The 23578-nt window shown below is 32.1% G+C and overlaps 1 protein-coding gene across 2 annotated transcripts in view; it reads right to left on the bottom strand.

The window, feature by feature from the left end:
- LOC132705608 (nephrin-like) overlaps positions 1 to 23578 on the bottom strand; it is a 635291-nt gene that overhangs the window by 53706 nt on the left and 558007 nt on the right. For both annotated transcript variants that reach the window (XM_060676301.1, XM_060676311.1), the window contains exons 7-8: positions 14083 to 14227; positions 3745 to 3875 (exon numbers count right to left, since the gene is read on the bottom strand). In XM_060676301.1, coding sequence (XP_060532284.1) covers positions 3745 to 3875; positions 14083 to 14227 — 276 coding nt within the window. The remainder of the gene's footprint in view (positions 1 to 3744; positions 3876 to 14082; positions 14228 to 23578) is intronic.

Consider the following 23578-nt stretch of genomic DNA (forward strand, 5'->3'; position numbering starts at 1 on the left):
AAGGGCTTTTTCTTGAATATTTTGCACGTTGGCAAATGTCGCCGTTGTCAATATAATTTGTGATTGTTAATTTCATGTTTTCCCAATATTAAATCTTTTGTAAATATTCTTGAGTATCGTTAATTCCGCAATGGTTTGTTTTACCTTCGTGATGATATTTTATTAATAATATTTGTTCTTCTTTGTCATTGTATTTACTCTTTTCGTACACTGAATGAATTTTGGGCCTTTTTCTGAAAAATGTTTTAGATATGTTTTGCAAAAATCATTATATAATTGATCTGTTTGGAAATAAACCGAATAAACTATTTTAGAGTCGGTATATTCTTTTGAACATTTTAAAATGAGTTCCTCATTGTTAATAACTGGTATTGTAATTAATATTTTTTTATGATTTTCATATGTTTCCCTAGTTACTTCCAATTTATGATGTACATTTACTGAGACAACAATTTGGTTTACTTTGTTGTTAATAAATAATTTCGTCGTATATTTTAATTCCTTAATTTGTTGTTTTGCAGTGGTATGTTGAGTAGAACATTAGTTAGGTCCTTTTAAAGTAATACAGGATATTTTACCGAATTTTGGATTTTGTTTTTTGTTTTTAGAATTTATTGACAGGTTTTCATTATTTTGCGCATTACGTTGCCATGAAGATAAGGGTTCAATCGTGTTTGCGAAATCTCTAAGAAAGTCTAAAATTTTTTGATCAGTATCACCTGGATTACTTTTTACTTTAATTATCGATGGACGATCGGCGTTACAATTAAATTTTCTTTTTTATATATTACTTCAAAGTCAAATTCTTCTAATTTTATTTTCCAGCGTACAAGTTTTGAATTTGGTTCTTTAAGATTTGTTAACCATACTAAAGGTTTATGGTCGGTATAAATATAAAATTTCCTACGAAATAAATATGGTCTCAAATGTTTACAAGCCCAATAGCCTACTAGCTTTTTTTTAATGGTCGAATATTTAGTTTCGCTTTCATTAAGGGTACGAGATGCATATGCTATTGGACGATTGTTTGGCACAGTACCTTGGGATAATATGGCTCCAAGTGCAAAATCACTAGCATCTGTAGTAAGGATAAATGGTTTTGAAAAATCAGAATATTGTAATATTGGATCATTAGTTAATAAATTTTTACAGGTTCCGAAGCCTTCTTGAAATTCTTTATCATGAATGACTTTTGCGTTCTTTTTAAGACATTTAGTTAATGGTTTTGTTATTTTAGAGAAATCTTTGAGGAATTTTCGATAGTATCCTAACAGTCTTAAAAGTTGTTTGATTTCAATTTGGGTTTTTGGTAATGGAATTTTTTTTATAACTTTTATTTTATTTATATAACTAATCCCCATTTCTTTTTTCCGCTAGCATCTAATTTTTTTGGAACTATCCAAATTGGACCATGGTGAAAAGCTTTCTTGAATTATTCCTTGATTTAGCATATTACAAATTTGTGTTTTTACTTCTTGTTTATGAATTCCGGGAGAACGGTATGTTTTTGTAGAAATTGGGGTTTCATTTTTTAATTTAATTTTATGAATTATTTGATTATTAAAACTTAATGGCATTCCCTCACAATAAAAAACACCTCTATATTCATAACAGATTTTCTTAATTGCGTCTTTTTCTTCTTGGTTACAATTACTGATTCTAATGTTTTTTAAATTTTGTTTTAAGAGAGTGTCTTGTTCAGTGGTTATTTTTTGATAGTCGCAAATCGATTTTCTCACACATATTTACCTCTAATACGTTTACTTTTTACAAAACTTCTGGATTCCTCCTGCGTCGGTTTTTGCTGAGTCGAAACTTCCACATGCTGTTGGCTTCTTCAGAGCTTGACTGAAACTGTTTCACGACGCAGTTTTTTTGAAAAAACTCTAATACGTTTGTTAGTTCAACTTCGATTGGTTTAGAGAAATGAATTCTCGTAGGGGTCTCATTTTTATTTAAAACGCAGGTTATAGCAAAATTATTTGATATGTTATGAAAGTATTTGGTTTGTTAATAAAATTAGGGTTTCGCAATACTCCCTTGAGTAAAATTTGGTCTTTGGGATAAGCTATATGGTAAATTCATAGGAGTGCCCTATTTTGAAAAAGTGGCGGTCTTTGTTGAAATAGAATCGGATTATTAAATTGGAGAGGTTTTTGGAAAATGTTTTGTTGAGTATTCGTAAATGATCTCATAGGAAAAGTTGGTCTTTGCTGTAATATGTTTGATCTTTGAAAAATGTTTGGTTTTTGTGGAAAAGTTTGCAGTTTATGTATAGACATAGGAATTTGTTTTTCCTGTGCTTCGGTTTCGAATTCATCTATGGGAATTGTGTTTAATTTCATCAAAAGCAGACTTCTTGAATCTTGACAACGCATTCCGAAATTATAGGGCGATTCATCTCTGCGTGGGGATAAATTTATTAAATCTTGAATAAGGCAATCAATATTACGATGGTCTCCGAATGTTAGATTTAATAAATCTTTTATTTCGTTCCAAGTTTTTAAATCTGTACGTTAACCGATTCGAATTAAAGCTCTATCTTTCAATTTTGACAATAACGCTCTACAAATAAAATTACTAAGGGCCGTAGTTGTATGGGGATGATTAGTAATGAATTCTAAGATCAAGCTATCACAAGCGGATAGGAAAATGCTGAGAGTATGTGGATTTCCGTCATAAAAAGAAATAGATTCTAAGTATAGTCTCAAAAGTTGATAGTCTGCGGGTGGTATGTTTGTTTCGAATAATTTGTCAATATCGCTGTCTGGTAAATTTGGCAAATTTTCGTTTTCGTTTTCGAATTGTAAACTCATAAAATTTTACGTATGTTTTGTTTGTATGTTTACGTAGAGTTTTGAAAATCATATAACTACTAACACTTAAAATAGCGCTTAAAATATTTGGGAAAGGGTTGACTAATTTTTTTTAAAGGGATTTACGAGCTAAAACTTACAGTAAAATGGTTTACATGTTCTGTTTCTTGATTGTTGATTCTTTGTTTTCTCTTTTTTTTTAACGCTACGGTGCCTACAGGATCGAACGATTTTTGTTCTTTCCCAGGTCTTCCTATTCTAGCAGCAACTCGAATTATCGTTTCCTCTGCCTCTGCGTAGTGTCCTTTTTAGAAAGTTCTTCGTTTCACGATCCGATGGTCCCTCGAACCGTTACACTACTTTGAAGGTGAATTTCCCGATTGACCGTTGACACGGAATTTAAATGTTCGATACACTTAACTCAGCAAAAATCCTAACGACTGCGCCAGTTAAAGGTTCGATACGCAGAGTGAGTTTTTTAAAAACAACTTTATTCGGTCATTGGAACCTTGCAATTGTGCGATACAACATAAGAGTCTGACAAATGTTAGGGGCGCTCATATTTATATATTAAAAGTGATTATACAGCACAGAGATTAATAAACACAATATAGTCATTTATAGGCATATAACTTGTGGGATTTTTAATCAGCTGCTTAATACGGTAATATATTTTTTCTTCTCCCTTCTGTAAAATACCTAATTATACACTGATTTAGCGTGTCGATATTAACAGACAACTTCTAAATAGTTGCAACAAATTAAATTCATTCGATGAAAAGAGCTATTCGACAATGACATTTTTCAACTGTAATTTATTCAAAACGAACCAGATTAGTATTTTAAAAAATTATTACTAATTGTATCGAGACAAAACAGACTATTTCACCATAATCGGTACCGGCAAAAAAATGTTCAGAACACTTACGTTATGCCTCCATTCCACTTTATAAACGGAAGGGTGCGCGTTTATGATGCAGTCAAAGTAAATGTCTGTCCCTTCCCTGACTGCATCGGGGTTTAGGGAAGTCCCTAGGATAATCCTCGCCTCTGGGGTATCTGCAACAAGGATTCCTTACATTATCTTAAAAGTCTTTCGCTCTTCGCATAGTCCTGAAACTAAAGATAAATTGTGAGGAACAACGCTCCATTCTACATCAAATTAGCTATAATTAGTTATAAAGTGATTACTTAAACACGGACGCGATTTCTAATATAATGCATAGAATGTCCCATTTTCGATATGTTCCTGTGGGGAACTACATTATTATTGAATATAAAAAGGTGCATATTGCACATTACTATCTTATTTTTGAAAATGAAAAATGGGAACAGATCTTAAATATCTCCGCAGTTTCTGAGCTACGAGGTAAGATTGAAATCTGATTTCGTAGCTTTGTTTTTCAGTACCGCCATCAGTGTCAGGATCTGTACTATGGCACTGATATTTGTTCGCATAATTCGTAACCGATTTCAGTACGTATACCATAAGTCAGGGCCGTATTTAAGATGTCAGCCGACAAGAATTGTGCCTTGCGGACTGTTGTATTTTAAGAGTAGAGAAATTTTCTTTGATAACCTATTATATTAATTCATATTATTCTTTTATAAATCTTCCTAAAACAGTCCCTGCTTGAGGTAGCTCGATTTCCAGTTGAATTTTCCCATTAGATAGATTGATATTAAAAACATATTAGAAATAATGACTAAAATATTTTCTAAAGCAATATAAAATCTTCAGTAGATAAGATTTTTAGTGAATGTTTTTTCAGTTTGCTATTGGTTGGTTTGTATGGGTTGGTGGGATTATGCGTCAGTTTTATGACACAGAATTTTCTTAGCCGTCGAAGCTTTGGAGTTATTGCTATTCCGTCTTGCCTTTTTAATTAGTAATTACCAACTCACTGTTATTCAATTGTTTTTTAAGACTCAGTGTGCTATTTTTAATTAAGGTACCATATACATTTTATGTCAATTTATTTCTTACCAAATACTAACATTATTCAACTCGGACACATTTGCTGGTTGATGCCAAAATTATTATTTTAAATGTGTTTCTGTTTCTGAAATCAACTTCTGGGGAATACGAAGCCATAAAATTAACGTCCGAGATTACTAAAATACCATACGCCACAGTACGTGACATAGTTGTGAATGGTGTCCAAGAGAGAAAAATGTGGAAATATCGTGGGGTCCCAAAAAGTCACATGCACTATGCCGGAATAGTGAGACGGTTGACATATGATGCCTATCAGAAGAATATTCTTTTAACAATACGTAGTGTTTTGAACATTAACTGTTGCCAAGAGAATTGGTTTTTATTACAAAACCATCAATAAGAGACAAGTTTTGCTGGAATCAAGAAGAATTTCGGAATAGAGGACAAGATATTTGAGAGAAATCCAAGAAATTCGAGCTAAAAACGTCCCCATCATATATTTAGATGAGACCTGGTTTGATAGCCACAATACCTTCAAGAAAGGATGGACTGAATGTAACAGCAGGAAATGTTCACTGGATGTGCCTTTTGCTACATGCGGGCTCTGAAGCTGGTTGAGTAGATAACGCTTTGTTGCTTTCTGCAAAAAATTATCAAAAAAACGAACGGAAAAAATACCGAATTCATCATAAACTAAAGAAGTAATTCAAACTTTGTACTTGAAAATGATATCTATTTTGAAAATTTGAAAGTATAATGTGGACAGTCATGGAGCGTAATTTTAAGAAATTTAAGAGGAAACAACACCTCTCCGAAATTTAGTTCGGCGGCAATAGAATTAATTAGAAGTAAAGTATAAAAAATATCTGCTTCTAGTTAGAAAAAAAGAAAATGTTTACAGAAGTCGACTAGTGCCAGAATTAATTATTAATGTGGAGGATGAGTCCACTCATGCTAGTGATTATTTTGATGCAGAATAACTTTTTTTATATAAATATTCTAGCATTGTTTTATGACTAAACTTACTCCCTCATTTATATTTATAATAAGCATTTTAAAATCAGTATAAATTTTTGCACTGCATGGACTAATAATAATCGACGAATCTCACCGATGTAACTCTACAGAAATCCGTCAGCTTTCAGCATTTGTATGGACGAAGTACCGAAGTACGGTTCTAGAACGTCATTGTGGAAATGCGAATCTATTTATTGAGGGTTACAAAGTGAAACCAAAGCGAGGTAGACCTGTAGTTACACCTTTATAAAAATTTACCAAAGTTAAATACCGGATTATATCGTAAAAATGGTATATCGTTAGGTGAACTATAAAAGAAAGGGTTTTCCAGCAGCTGAGATTTTATATTTTATTAATACAACTCATTAAATTCATAGTTAAGATCTGGACAATTTCTTTTGGTTTTAGCAAGTCCTTGTGGTCTAAATCTGTAATGTTACACACCACACAATTTTGTATGTATTTATATTTAGTTTATGTATGTTGTTTTCAGCTGACAAACAATTATTTATCTGCATTGCTGATAATAAATTAATATAAATAAATTATTATTATTATATAAATTTCTGTGGGTAACAATGAAACTATTTAAACCATAAAATGATATTTTTTGTGAATATCTGAACATAATTCAACATATAATAAAAAATTATTTTGGATAGCAGAAATTACAAAATCATAGAAAATATAGCAAGGTTATATTAACAAAAATCTAAAAGAAGATATTTTTAAGTTAATGGGAAAGAGGAATTATTTTTACTTCCACGCTTAGGAAAAGCTCTGTATAATACCCAGAATTCAATGTGTCCAGAATATTCACACAATACATGTCTGTGGTATATTTCTTTGCACTTGTTTACACACAATGTGAAAAAAGAACCGCAATTTACAACTGTCTTCATTCGGATATAAATTCGTATCTTCAAAAATACATATCTTTTTCTTCCTGAAAACATAGTAATATTACAACAGCTGAACTTCTTAAGCTGTGGCAGCCCTATCTACGACACTTTTTTGTAGTAAATTAAAATAAGCCTTTTGATTTTTCGATATAAAAAATATGTTTGTGTAAAAAGTTTACCGAACGTGTTTTTCGACGACAATTAATTTTTGGGTACATTTTTGCAAAACAACACGAATACGTTTACTGACATGAAATAGTCAGAGTTTTGATTTAATCGTTTTGTAACTGTTTCGCTAGAGTGTGACAATGCATTACACGAAAATATTTAGAGAGAATATTCATTTTAAAAAAGACTTTTGAAGAAGTCCTTTACTCAATTCATCACATAATCTTCTACCCAACAATTATTACCATTTAATTATTTAATACAACAAATGTGGTAAACGGCATTTGAGTCACGAGTTTATTTGGCTCAGCGGAATTAGTGTTTAATAAACGAGTGACTTAAAAACTTCACCTAATGTGTTGCATACTATACTTTTTCTACAACCGTTAGTTTTGGGTATAAAACTCAAAATTCATGCCGTGCGGTAAAATCTCGGAAAACATCCGATTGCTCCCACACCCGTGCGGTAATATCTCAGAAATGTCCAAAGTGACTCGGATCCGTGAGACCAGAAACTCACGCGGTAAAGTGACACTTTTCGCACGCCAAATCGGTGTAGAAATATGTATTTTTTAAGATATCAATTTCGTTACCTAATGGCAGTGATTACCCACGGCTTGTCTTTTGATCTTTGTTAATTCTGACGTAAGGACTCGCTTCGCTGCGCTCCTCTACTGGCAAAACAAAACTCGTGACATAAATGGCGTTGACTAAACTTGTTGCATAATATGCTATTATTTAAACACCGTTGGTTTGTTGGGATAATATTTTATGAATACTTTCTAAAACTTTTAGTTTTAGAATTTTCAATTAATACGATCGAAAAATTATAACGTAAGCAAAACATCATTTTTTGGTTAAATATTTAGATAATTTGTTGTTATTATTCGTGGAGTGATCTGGATAACAATAAATAAAAGAAAAATGGGACATGATGAAATTAATTTAATCGGTTTCGATAAATGCGTTGCCGCATTATCGAAAGAATTCCCAAAATAATAGCTTACCTAAAATGATATTCGAACTGCCATCAATAAATTCCCCATAAAATTATTTATCGTTATTACAATGTATAAAATTGTGAAAAATGAAACTCAATTTATAAAGGGATTGCGATTGTCACGCTTTATTCCATTTGAAACATATACGTTTCCATAAAAATTGTAATAGAGAGATTCCGTTTAAAATATTTTTCCTATTTGTAGAATGTGTAATACATTGGTATATCGCAATAGCACTATATTTGTGTACAGGATTGTTACCGAACACAGCTATTTTCATTTAGATTTTTCCGACACCAAATTGATCTGCAACAACTTGATATTTCGTTTTACGTATCAGTTGACTGACTGTTTAAAAGCTAACATTTAAAAAACTATAAACATTTACACAACTTGTTAACGCAATTTTTGGTAATAATTTAAGACTGATGTCAACGCGTTTGCGAGAAGTATCACTTTAAATGGCCAAATGGAACTCAAAAGCGTATGTGCTTGGCAACGAAACATATCTCGGAAAAGGTGCGTCGTACCGCGTCGCCGTTGGTACAGATGGAATCAGCGTCGAAAGAAAACGTTTTCATTTTTTTGTCTGCTTGTCCGTTCTCTGTTTTCTGATATCTGTTCTCTGCTTCTTTGTAGACGCGGCATTAAATAGCCGACATTAACTTTCGAAGGGTTTGACCTGTGGAGTTCAAATTTAGCCCCCATGAGACACAGCGACGCGATCAGCATGCGGCGACCATCTTTTCTTTTTAAGATTTCGGTCATTTACTATTACGGCGTACTGCCTAGTTTCAGAAAAGAATTATTTTCTCGAAAGCCATTCACCCTATTGAAAAAATTCATGGACCAGGAAACGTGGAAGATCCAGGGCTATAACCTCTACCCTTAGTATGTTTTCTATAATGTACAGGGTGTGTCTGTAATAGGCAAAAAAATGAAAAGACCCTGAAAATTGCTGTTTTCGTGGATAAGTTATTAGCCGTAAATTAAAAACTAGAAAACATGGGATATTTGGTTTAAACAGTATCATAAATTGCGTCGGGAGAGAGTTTCAGGCTTCGTCTATTATACAGAGTGCGCGAGATACGTGGAAAAATATCATTACAAAACTATTATTTGTACAATTTTTTATATTTATCAAAGATTGCTGTGACTTTGAAGTTCGGTGAACCGCAGGAGTTCGATAGAAAAATAATGGGTCCCTCTAGGGCTAGAAACCGCGAAGCGTCTTCCTTAAAATACGAAGCTGCTCTGCTCTAGTGCGCATTCGCTCGCGCACCCACGACTTTTCGAAAGCAATCTTTAGATTATAGGCGGTTCACGGCAGGTCTAATATTTTTTACACATTGTTGATTACAAAGTTACTTGCGGAAATCATTTTTGTGATTCTAAAAGCTATGAAAGACCTACTTCTGTGACATTCAGCTTAAGGGTTTCCCGAAACAACTTATAGCGTAGATCGCTGATGTATCGAATTGACCATATAAAAAATTCCTGTATGTCTAGGACAGATACACAATAGCATGCTAAAATTTGTAATAAGGGCATTACGCCCCGATCTTCAACATGTCCGAAGGGAAACGTGGCTCGTAGCTCCGTCCACGTGAGTTTTGGTTAGTTTCACCGCTAGCCCTTACTTTAGGAGTTACTCGGTTCGGTTTCTTGTAGGTCGAAGTTATCCCAAGAGTCAAACTGGAGAATTTAATTGTTTAGAACTACAAACTCCATGCTGTTAGTGATGGCCTTTTAAAACTATTTTAACTTAATTGGTAAATGTAAAAAAAAACATTTTTTAACTAAATTTTACCATTTTGAGCATAACAAAGAAAAAAATATATTTTAATAAAATTAGCAAAAACTGAAAAGAGTGTGACAATGGTATTTTATTTTATCATGGAGTAGTGAAAGTTCCAATTTAATAAATTTAAGACGCTAGTTTTATAGGTATAATACATTTTCTCTAAAGCAAAATTAGTAAGCAGTCAAGTAGTAAGGTATTTAGTCCCATTTTCCATATATTTGAGGATTTTCCGTGAAACCAAAGATGACACAAACAAAATTTCGCTACCCAATACCGTTTTTAAGATACGGGGCGTTTTTGAAAGAAATCCAAAAAGTTGCCTTCTGATAACCTAAAACTAACTGTTCCTTATATCACTTTTTATAGAAAATTCAGTAAAACTTTTTTTGGGCTCTATATCATTTTTGTGTGTTTGAGAAAATATGGAATTGCATACAGTTATTTTAGAAAACAAACCCTGGATTTCAACAATTTACTTTGTTTTAAAATTTATAAATAACACAAAATCAAAAGCCATTCTCTCCAATTGGAATATTTTTATAACTCATTTATCTGATTTCCGTTAAGAGTTTGGAATGTTAAATCGCCTTACGAAGTTCTGCTAATTGTTTACAAAATTATCCTTACATCCTAACGATGAACTTAAAAATTATTTACTTTCAAAAAAAAAAATAATTCTATACGTTATTTTTAAAAATATTAAGTTAAGCTGACTCCGTATACTTATTCTGATATACCAAAAACCGCGCCTCTCTAACATTAAAGATAAGTGACACAGAGCAAAAGGTGTAGGGCATTTTTTTAAATTGCAACGATGTGAATTATTTTTAAAATTTACAGATAAACGGTAATTGAAATAAAAAGGACCGACAACAACTTAACGAATTTAAGCTTTCGACGATGGTCTGCTCTTCGCACGGGAAAAGAAAAAAATTAAATTCAATGCGGCCGAAACAATGCGGCTTTTGCATCACGACATAAAACGAAAGTTCCTGGTTTCCCTTTAATAAGTTAAAGCGAATACCGTGTTTGGAAATTTTCTAGAATAGCGCAGCTATTGTTTCCGGGCTAAAATGGTCATGCGGTTCCGCTTTGTGTTATGTGAATACAGAGATTATCTTCAATAATGCTTTTGGTATTTGATTTTTTTGTTTTGTGATCATTTGAGCTGCAAGGGAACAATCGAATTCGTAGCCAATCTGATAAAGGTTTGGTGTAATAATCTAAGTCAGTTTAATTGAATATTTCCGTTGTTCGATTCTGCAAATGCAAAAATTTGTGAAAAGAATCAGTAAAAATTTAAGGTTTTCTTCTTTCTAAATGAACTAAAATTTCGTTTTTATATTCCTCACCCTAAAATACTCAGGCACATCGATCAGGCTTGCGCAAACACTTCATTAAACATTGTCGTGAGTCAATTTGAGCGCTTCCAGTACTTTAGTCATGAGTTGAGAGCAAAAACAGTTCGAATACATATTCACTTACAACGTGTGACTAAAGTAGGATTTTTTTTATAGCGTAGTACAAAATATTCTATATATTTGACTGCATAACACAGATTTTTGCGATAGCGAATTTGTGATTTTGGTAGCATTTACATTACGTTATCTCATACCTTTAAACTTATCAAAAAAGTTGAAAAAAAAATTGTGAAGACTACTCTTGCGTACTGGTCAACTTCAATGTCATTGAAGATTGGCTTAAAGCAAGTCTTTTAAAGAGACGTTATTAATTTAATTAAGCAGCTAAAAATATATCTGTTAAAGAAATCGAAAACAGCAACGTAAGTTCAAAATTCATATATTTCTTCATTTAATTCATTCAAAATAAGTTTTCAATATTTTAACTATCTGCGGCCCAAATTAGAGATTAAAGTTGACAAAAATTAGGATCTCAAACTTGCAGATTTTTAAGAAACGGGGCGTTAAAAATCTAGTTACGGCTTTGATTAACAGTTTCGAAGGCAATTAAATAGAATTTGGTAAAATTTTTTGGTTCTTAATTTTTATTAATTTTGACATGTAGATATTGTATACATGTCACTAAAACTTGAAAATGATCTATTTCATATAATAGGGTGGCGGTTGCTTGGACCTATATTCTCTTAAAGTATTGGTTAATGACAAATTTTTTTAAAATTATTGAAATAATGTTGAAAACATCAACTAATTAATATTAATCGTACAGTAAATTTATTGCTGTTAATAATCTGACAGCATCGGGTGCGACGTACCAAAACAAAGCAAAGAATAACAAAAACCGAGAAAAAATATTACGGAAATCTATATCCCAGATTTCAACGAAAATATTGAGCAACCTTATTCTATCCACGTAAAATTCTCAAATAATCGGCTAACGGTTCAAGATAATTCTAAGAGCAGCTCCAGAACAAAGCCACCGTTATTACTGGATTGCTTTCCAGCTTGCCAAACTGGAAAATTTCTTGATAATGCTAATCTGTATTTAGGGCAGAACTAGATATTTTAGGCGAAATGATAAATTACGATTCGCTTCGCGTTCGAAAGCTCCAGTGGCGTTCTAAATTTATTTTTATAATATTTAATAGAGCAGGTTGCTTAATATGTAAAATTTACCGTGTAAACTATTACAAATGTGTCTTAAGATATAACATACCATAATAGGTTTTTAATTATCTTTAATGAAAATGGTGGATTTATTAATTAATAAAAAATCATAAATAAAGAGTGTATAAATAGATTGCTGGGGAACACCTTTGAATCGATCAGATAAAGCGAGAAATAATGATACTGTTTTTGAAGACGATGTTGATGACATTTGGCAGGAAGTAAAATCTAAAGTCAAACGAAACATCGAAATGGTAAAAGACAGCCTGAATTTTTATGAATTAACTATCAATGTTAACATATGTTATGTATATCATTTTTTCTTAATGACGTCAATAGGTCAGACATTAAGTTTTTATAGTTACCCAGAATAGGACTTAAAATTAACGAACTAAATAACATATTTAATGTAGGTGTCACAGTCTGCAAAAATTTAAAATCATGTTAATGACCTGGTTGTAAAGGCGAGATAAATTTCATGAAAACTGCTGGAAGGAGGTAGACGAAATTAAGGTGTTGAAAACCGTTTTGAATTATTATAAAAGTGTGAAAAGTTTAAGTAACCTTGTAAAGTCTATATACATTTTTGTAAACATCTATATAGATGCAAAAATGTATAAAGAATTTTATGATTAGATTAGAGGTAACCATAATAACAAAATAGTTAAAGGGCTAAAAGCAACGGAATTCCATTGCGTATGGAGCAGTGAACCTTGTTTAAGATCGTCTATGTTTGATATTAAATTTTAGCGAAATAGATATTAAATTTCTGTTCTCAAACAGGAATCTCGTAACGAACCTCTCGCCTACAGCAGGAGATCAAATAATGTTAGAAATGCCTCTAAAGCGCCACTCGAAATCCGACACTTTTAACTAGAATTTTGGTAAATAATAATAACTAAAATATGCAATAATCAAGCTGGGAATACTTTTAAAATACGTGCCATTTTTTACAATCCAAATTTCTAGTTTTAATTGATTGATTGTTGTTAACTTGGATTGCAGGTAAAGTGAGATATGATTTTCTGACCGGCTTCCTATTAAATGCATTCAACTTAGTTGAATTCTATAATCCAACAACATGAATATGTAACGTAACCCGATTTAAAAATGTCGGTGAAAATCTACCCCAAGAAGGTCTGGTCAGAACTTGTTTTCAGTGTTTTTCAGTGTTTATTGTAAAATCCAATTGAAATTACTCCATTCATTTTTAAAGACGATAAAAACGATAATTTGGTGGATAATTTATTAAACCATTCTTAAAATACTATTACTAAAATATATGCAAAAAAACTGAAACAAAATTTTCCATAGCAAACAAGCGATATTTTAAAAATGCATATTTTTGAAAAACAGGATGCGATATCCAAGTGCAATTTTTACTATTATGTTTTTTTATGAAAAGGAGATCAGTTTTCGTCGATTTCTATTAGAAAATTGGTTTCCCCCCTCAATTCAGGCCAAGCTGTACATCACTCAAATATTTATCAATAATTTTTTTATGTGTCTATTATAAAATAATCAATGTTTTGTGAAAACTTAAACAAAAAATAATATAAATTTGCATTACTAAACATTCCAACATTAAGAAATGTCTCGAAAATGGGGGCAATGAATAGTAATGAATTTTATTTGAGGAAACATTAGAAAGTTGCGTTTAGCCATTGTGAGATTTGAGATTTAGCTACAAAAAAAATTTGGGGAATAAACGACGAAGTTGCGATTTAATTTCAAATGCGTAAATTAATCATTATTCAGTATATTTTTTTTTCTATGAATTCTTCCGACGAACATATAAAACGAATACCCAACGGAAAACTAAATCTCGGTTCTAATTCGTATACCCTTACAGTGTATTTCCAATTTCCATCCATCCTCTAGTCCTTCGGAAGTCATCATTTTGTTTTCCGCTCTGCACGACAGGTATTTCCCGTCATCCTCCTTCTTGGGTAAAAATGATAGAGTGCTCGTTGTAGTATTGCCGTCGTTGGAGGTCTGAAATATAAAGCGTGGAGTGAGAAGGGCATACAATTTTCGATAGATGAGTCGATTTCCGAAAATCGTATTTGAAAAATATATAAATATCAAGCGGTAAAATCCATTCAGTAGTAGAAATCATCAATTTTATTTTGACATATTTATTGCGTTTGACGTATTGAATTCTTTTTAAAACTATTCTTTCCTATTTTTTCAACGTCACTCTAGTAACACAATTTAAAGAGATTGATTCGACATTTAAACAAATATGCTTGTGAGAAAATTTGTTCACCGATTGGTGACCAAATTTCGTTTCAGTTCAAAATACAGTATATTGCATAAGAATAGTAGTAACTTTAGAATATATATAGAAAACTGAAAACAAAAAAGGTAACATTTCTCGTAATAAAGTGTATAACGGTGATTTTTATATGATAACAACATTTTTACAAATAGAATAGTTGTTTTGGAAATAGAACCTTTGAAGTAGAGTCACATGGAACTTGACGTTTTCTTCAAATGCTGTGAAGCAGGATAAATTATTCGTTTGAATTTTTTACCTGAAAAATTGGGCTTCGGCATTTCTTCAACTGACCAAATTGTTGAAATATTGTGGAAATTTACTCGTATGTCTTTGCAATTCATTGTAGATATTTCTCAATGGATGTTTGTAAATTAAAACGTCTATGCGAACTCGTCTAGTTGTGATTCGAAGCGATTTAAAATTTGTGGGGGTAGTCCACTCAACCGTATAAATAGTATAGACTTCTATTTACTAAAGTCGATCGGCGCGCCGGATCTTACAAGCCACTGAACTTGACTAAAACTCCGCTGATTTAAGCTGATCGAACTCTACATGATGAAATTGACTTCACCGGAATATTTTAATACTTCCGTACATATTGCGAAATGAATATTAGAAATAAAGTATCGCTCTTTAGCAAATTTCAATTTCGCTGTGTTCACCTATATTAGTGAAGTTATTTTACTCGGAAATACTAATGACCGTATCAATCAGTTACACTTTTGTTAGGTTTAACAAGAAACACCGACACAAACGAATAAGCAAACAAATAATACATGGCGATACTGTATATTTTACTAATTTCCCATTTCTTGGCAGCTTTGAGATTTCGAGCAGCACTATAATATTTTTCAACAAATTATTATGATTTTCCATAAAATTCAGATTCTTCCTGAAACTGTTGAATTTAGATATAAGATACATATGGCACAAAATAATAAATATTTTTATTGTCCTGGACCTAGAGTAAGTACAGAGTGGACGTTTTATTTTAAACAATCGATGTTTTGCTGTTTAAAATGTAACGTAGATTTCGTTTTTGGAGAATCACCGGAAATATTTTAATAACTGCAATTCCAGTTGCCATCTTTTAGTTGCAAGTTTCTTCTGTGAATACTTTTATAAAAATACAAATATCTTTTATTTTTATTTTTGTTATTAGTGTTTTTTACTAATTTGGACTTTGAAACCACATTTAAAAATCTTAAATTAATGCCGCTATAGCAAATTCGGGAAATTCTGTGTACATATTTAAAAATATATTAACAAACTATGCAGCCTTAGAATTGAACTTTTTTCTCTATGTCTCCTAGATTTTTTCTGCAGATATTATAATTGGGAATATTTTTGTGCGGAACACGGTGTACAGTTGTATTTTTAATTGGTACCAACCAGATGGGTATAAAGATAGCAAGCAATATTGAAAATCAATAATAGCACTATTCCGGGGTATAATTAAAAAGAGAGCTTTGTAATAAAAAAATACTTTATCGGCTTTAAATTTTGGTAATATTACATATTTTTTGAACTCTCTGATGATACATGGACATGTATATTAAATTTTATGAATGCATTAATTTTCTAGAAATATATGAATCAGTTTTTCATCTAAACATGTGTTTTCATTAAAAGCTAGAATTTTTTTTACTGCGGAAATTGCAATTCAAACGAGTTTAAAAAAAACATTTTGAGTAAAAAAACGTTTTGCTTTTGGAACGCTTTCCGATAAATCTCAAATCATGTCAAAATATTAATATTAATAGAAGGGAGGCTTTACCATTAAATCGTATACCGAATATAGAAGCAGAAAATACTCTATGCATATAAATGAGTCTTTGCTTTTACATTCCATTATTTGGCAGAAAGGAGGAAAGACGAGTTGGAATACTTTTTATTTTCATTGCGAAAACTCTACGGCGAAGTTTCCTCATAAAATATTCCAATTACGTTACAAATGCCACAGTTTAAATAAGTAACATTGTTTTTGTGGTGTTGGCATTTTCCAAAACAGGCACCTAAGTAGTCTTTATAATTTACGATTGTTTAAATGAAAACTTCGGAGAGGAAAATTCAAAATCAAGAAAAAATTCTCTTGTTAATTTGAACTTTTAATGATTACTTATAATTTTGTGCTTATATTTTATATGAGACTGATAACTTTTTGATCTGAACATGTTCTCGGGGCGACACTGAATTCTGCGCAAAACAGTTAGATATAACATATAACATATATAACAGTCATCAGTCTTTCGGCAATTTATCAAATAGAAAATATGCGGATGGTACCCTAAAATGCAACGTTTCCAAAAAAATCATGTTGTATCCCAAAATTGGAAAGGAATAGGAAATTTTCGTTTGTGTCATCTTAAGTTTCATATTATAGCGAAAACGAATCTCTCTTTACTTTCTCTATTTTACTCCCTTTACATGCAAGTAGAATGCCACCATAAGTTTTGAAAACGTAATTAGTACTGGGGCACACTTCTTTGTAGCATCCTCGAAGACCACTGTGTACTTTGAAATTTACAACTAACAAATAACGATTTCTTCAATGCTTTTCTTATCTCACTTTAATTCAGAAAGAAATAAGTAATTGGTAATTTTCATATTAGCAGTATACCAACTGACTGCCTATCTTTTTTTCTGTCTATAATAGCTTTATTTTATCACGTTATGTTTCTAATTCTCACTATAGGGTTATCTTTCATACCAACATCGAAACGATTAAAACCAAAAAATGCATATTTACGCTGTTAAAGTCTTGATTTGATCGGTTTTGTCCAGCCGATGTTTGTAGTTTTCGCTTCAACAAGTATTTTCTCTTTTGCTTCATCCCTTCTTACCTTATATTTTGCCTCCGATTAGAAGATGTAAGAAATCGTATTTATTGTCCCGAAACACGATCTAGGTGGGAATTTGTATATCGTTTTCTTAACAATTCTTGATAGTTTGATAACTTTAGTAATTCCACTTCTGAATTTGTGGGTCTATTAGTTTGCATTCGCGGCATAGGTCTATTAAGACACATTTCAAAAGCTAACTTCTGCGTTGTTGTTAGGTACTTTTAGCGACCATTCGACCTCAATATAAAGCAATTTAGAGAGTACATCACATTCTCCTCATAATTTATGGACTTTTATCATTCATTGTATATCCTAAATATTTGTGCTAAGAAATTGTCGAACTTCTATTGTCTTTATTTTGTTTTCAATTACACAACTTTTCGGGCAGTTGTATCAGAACCCGTTAACAAGTATAGATAGAAGACAATAGAAGTTCCGCCAGGTAAATTCGAGTCCCTTTTGTAAAAAACATTTTGCAAACAATTTTCTAAAAATTATCAGACTTAAACAACTTGGGGTCGTAGAATTTTTTTTGTGCTATCAACGTTTTTGTAACTGTAACGTGATTTAATGTCATTGACAAATAAGTGTTAATTCATATAAAAACTACGGAACTATTTAACTTTCTTATTCAACAACAGATAGCCAAGTGAGGAGGCCTAGTACGCCAGTAAAAACGGTCTTTCTGTATCTCTTTCAAAGTCTAAAATACGAGAAATATAAGTTGGAATTTGGAAAACCAGACTTCGCGATATATATTCCATATACTCGTCGTTATTATATACTAATTGTATTTTCGTTTTTGGTTCGTAAGAACCGAAGTTATTGATGTTAAACGCGCGACAAGGTCTTTGGTATCAGCTGCCAGTCAACGAATGTTTGCATACAGCTTTTCAAAAAGAGGGAGCATGTAGACATTTTTGAGTCATTTACTTTAACTTGTTAATGTCAAATTAGAAATTTATTAAATTAGAGTACTTAAATTGTAATACCATTTTTGTGTGTTTCTAATGAGCTATTGTCTTGATATCGTATATATCGTATTGGAACGTGAAATGTATTGAAACATTGTATAGTTTAATGCGGTCTTTACAAAGGAAAGTTGAATGTATTAACGAATAAATAATCCAAATTAATGAATAATTAGCTCTCTGAGTTAACGAGATACTTTGATATATACCATTGGGAGTGATCGTAAAAATAAATAATATTTCTTTTTATATAATAGTTTTGATAGCGAGCGAGGTGACATAGGGTTAGACTTCTAGATTAAAACAGTGCACAACACGGTGCTTAAAACAAAATTTAATCACTTAATTGATTATGAAAGGGAATCCAACGATCCGCGATCCGCTAGATTAACTACAAAATAGCCAATGAAACATAAACTATCGGAGCTACTCAAAATCGGACCTGAGCAGTGCTTCTATGAAGCCACACTATTCTCGCCGGGTAGCGTTCCGTTCACTTCGGAAAAATACCACACTTCCCATGGATTCACAGTATTAAGAATGATAGAACCATAACTGTCCAGACCAGACCGATAAACAATGCGAGTCAAAAATAAACAATCCAAACACCCAAAACGAATTATAATAAAGTATCGACCACTCAAAGCTAAGGGCGCCGACAATTTTAAATTACATTTAATATTTTTAAAAATCTTGTTTAATGTTAACTCGGTAAAAATAAAAGGGCTTGTTGGGTCCTGTATATCGTTATTGACATATACGAAGACATCTATGAATCGATTTAAAGTGATTGTATGTGGTTTCACTTAAGTAGTTAGTGGTCGACAACGAACTCGATCTACAGGTTCGTGCAGTCGAAACGTTGACAGTACCCAAAGCCCCGAATAAAGACGAACTAAAAGCCCTTTCAAGTAACGATGACCGCGAAAGCCTAACGCACTTTACAAAAGCTATTACTGGGCTCATAACGTTTCCGCCATAGCGGTTATTTACGCCTTGGACGGCACGTTGTAACATGAAATTAAATTAACCGAAGTAATAAATCTTAGGTGCAGAAAACCCGTCACAGGATCGTAATAAATCATTCGAATGACTGTTTATAAATTCCTTCGAAGGAAACAACATTGACATGGTAAAAAATTAGGGCGAAATCGCGTTTGGTCAGTTGAACACTACTGAGCATTTGGAAAAAGACAAGTATCTGTAGATAAATTACAAAAAGATAACAATAACGGAACCAAAAGGTGATGGGAAACTCGAATTATTTTTTTAAAAATCCCAGTCACACAACTTGATGTCGGTCCTTTCATTAGCAATTACCTTCAAATTTTTCTCGAAAACGGTTAATTTTAAAGTTTTTAACAAATCCTGTGTTTAAGCAGAATAGGTGGCAAAAAGGTATTTGAAGGAGACATGGGAAAAGATTTTTGGAATATTTCAAATTTTGTGATTAGTATTAGATTAGTATATTCAAGAAAACATATTTTCTTTCCTTTCATGCCTAATACTAAATCTAAATTTATTTATTTATTTATTTGATCTTTGGGATATAATTAGGATAAATTCACAACAGAATCGCAAGAATAAGCAGAATAACAATTACTGTATTACATTACAAATACATAATAATCTGATATAATCTAATGCAAAATAATTAAATAAAAATAATTTCAACTCAAAAAGTGCATTAAAAATCGCAGCCATAGCCAATCATATAAATAGAGAACACGAATAAACAGTAGAAATTCTAATAAAAAAAAATAAGTAAAATGGAAACTAGAAAGGTTACAAATTAAGCGGTTAGTTCCAATCCAAAAGTTTAACGGTTCTTTTAGAGTTCACCTTTTTCTCAATTCTGTTCTTGTAAACGTTATACCTAGGGCTTCAAATGACAAAACCAACATTTAGTCTACTGTGTACATACGCACATTACAGGTAAGTACGAGCGCTGTTGAAAACTTTTACATGGCTATTAATATATTAGATTCTCGTCGAAAATCACTCCGAGATCCCTCACTTCACTTCTGTGAGGGACCTCTGCTTCAGAGTACTGTTATTGATATAGTAGGAATATTTTTCGACTTTTATAAAAAGACCATTATTTTCCAAGTAAGATCATATCGCTGAGTATCCTCCTGCAACTTAACGCAGCCTAAAAGGGAATTAATTTGTATAAAAAAAATTTTGGTCATCAGCATACGTCGAAAGCGCTGAAAGGGCACCAAAAATAAAATATAGGTTTTAGTTTAATTAGGCAAATTTAAAATCAGAATTTCAGAAAAATTTAGGATATAAATTACATTGCGAAACAAAACATTAGATATACAGGACCATTCATAAAAAGTGAACACTTTCTATAGTAGACACCAAAATATGAAGTTTCAACATTTGGTTTGAAGTTTTTTTCAAAATTATTCCTAAATTGTTGTACTATTTACAAAATAATATATAGATTCTTCCTGCGTCGGTTGTTGATGAACTGAACTTGCTGCTCCAAAGCTTAACTGATTTGTAATTAATATTAAAGTAGCCTCTCTCTCTCCCCCCCCCCCCCCCCTCTCACTCACACTCTCTCTCTCTCTCAGATAAACTCCGCTGAAATATTGAATTTTCGCGTGACAAGTACATTTTCGCTAGAAATCACGTTACAAAGGAAATTACAATTACAACAATAAGACGTATAAAATTGTTGAGAGTTATTCGTTTTCCAGAGCTCTGCTTCAGGATATAGTCTTTCGCTGAAAAGTTTTTATTAAGAAACATCTTGCTTTATTCATATTTCTACGTTCCGGGAAAGTTTCGCATTTAAGCAGTATAATCAAGTGACTGGAAACCAAAAATCTCACGGCACATTTTAACCACTGCGAAATTAAGCCCAACTAGTAACAAAATTTCTTGCGCGGTGCCTCGACTATAGAACAGGATATATGAGAAACCAACTAACCAATGTTATATCGAGGCTTATTTGTATAAGGTTAGAAGGAATGTTTTCCATAAAAAGATGTAGCATGCGTAATGTGAATTCAATTTTTGAAAATATAATAGCACACGGAATTGCGATTGTCCTATTTCGGTTGTGTTGGTTATTTATTCCTCCAAAATAAAGGTTACTCATAACTGATTATAGATTAGTTAATTAAACTGCACTGCAGTGCAAAAACAAACATTTTAATTTTGTTAGGGACTGGAATAATAACTTTTTTATTTTGTTTATTTAACTGCTGTAATAAAATGTAGACACAAAAATTTATTGGATTTTTAAGAAGATTGCTTTCGAAAATTCGTCACTAGGCTGAGCAAGTTTTTTATTATAAAAGGAAAGAATTTCGCGGTTTCGTGTGGACCACTATGGAACTTTGGCAAAATCGATGTAATTTAATTGTGCATGCACCCTGTATATAATGTCCTTCAGATCTCATCGAACTTCAAAGTTACAGCAAAAATCGGTAAACATTAAAATTTGCACAAATAATACCGGTGTCGAATGATATTTTTTCAAATATCTCGCGCCCTGCATAATTGACGAAAACTGAAACTTTCTCACGACACCGTTTACGGTACTGTTCAAATAAAATTATCCCATCTTTAACGGTTTTTCATTTATCGTTAATAATTTAGCCACAAAAACGGAAATTTTTAGGATATTTTAGATTTTTTGCCCATAAACGACACACCCTGTATATGATACAATCATTTTTCAAATCGAGGTTATAGCCGTCGATTTTTCACGCTACCTGGTTCAAATAACGATTCCAATATGGATTTTTTCAAATATCCCGAGCAGCGTAGGTGATAGACGAAAACCGCAAATGCAAAAATTGTGGCTCTTGATGCGGCCTATGACACCGTTTGAACCAATTAGCCATATTTTTTACGATTTTTGATGTGCGGCTAATAATTTACTCTGTAAAAGAACAATTTTCTAGGTCTTTCAGATTTTTGCCAATAATTTGAAAACCCTATATGTGACTGAAAAAATGCACGAACCAAATGTTATTGCACTCGACCTTCTGCGTCTACCGGTTAAAGAATTTTGCCAATCGGATGAACGATTATGGATGAAAACATTTTTCTGGAAGCTAAAATTACCAAAAAAAAAAATTTCAAACATTTAAAAAAAATACTTGGTAAAATTTGCCCAATTTCTAGCGTTTAAATATGGACACGGACTTTTATTTCTCTGCTAAATTTGGAGTTGATATCTGCAAATTTAGGACACTTATCGCATTTCTTATTTAGCACAGAATAACGGGAACACACTGTACAATAGGTGAAAACCTTAAATACAAAAGATTTTGGTGTTTATGCGGGCTATATCGCAATATAAAACAAAGTGAGATCTGAATCGTAGTCTTTCAGTTATAACCAATTTTCAATAATAGGGGGACCCATTTTTCAGTTTTTTTTTAATTTGCGGCGTACTCTGCATATTTTTGTCAATTGTCAATAATAAAAGTTTATAGGGCCGTATTTTCTGCTTTTTCTGGTTCAAGAATTTTTTTGGTCTCGTAAACAGTTTTTGAAAAATGAAGTTTTATGTAGACCCTTGCACGTGCGATTTTTAATTTTTTTAGAATACTTATACGACCCCCCCCCCCACAATTGTCAATAGCTTCCGTCACGGGGCAAAGCTTCACATATGTGCCAAATATGAAGTTGATTACTTCAAAATCGTGTTTCAAAGCAAGGTCCAAAAAACAGTCGAAAATCGTGAAAAAAGTTGGAAACCGGCGTCGAATAAGGGCCATTTCTTATAAGCTTATGTGCCTCGTGGAGCTCCAACGGTTCGAAAGTTACTGAAGAAAAACTAAAGGACGAGAACGGAGAAATGACAGACAAAAAAATTTTTTTTCGACGGTCATAATTTCTGTACCAACGGCGATCCAATAGGACCTACCGTTACCGATATACAAAATTTTTACACGAGCGCATATACTTTCGAAAAATTTGATTTCATTGATTTTCGAAAGTAACACAGGAAGGAGCGTAATCTGGTGCGAGTAATACTACCTCGGTGAAATAATATTTTGAAATTTTGAACTTGAAGTTAATGAGAGATTCTTTATGTGAAATTATTGGAACTTTTATTACGAATACAAAATATTTCAAAATTCCGTTACTTTGATTTTTTTTCTCCTGTCTATTTTTGATAAGAAAACATTCTTAGTTATAAAAATTTTGACCTACTTTGATAAAATTCTAAACCGAGAATATAAAATCTCAACTTGGTTTCGTTGTTTTTTACTTAGTA

Source organism: Cylas formicarius, unplaced genomic scaffold (genome assembly GCF_029955315.1).
Source record: "Cylas formicarius isolate icCylForm1 unplaced genomic scaffold, icCylForm1.1 PGA_scaffold_10__41_contigs__length_53128322, whole genome shotgun sequence".
Taxonomy (NCBI): domain Eukaryota; kingdom Metazoa; phylum Arthropoda; class Insecta; order Coleoptera; family Brentidae; genus Cylas; species Cylas formicarius.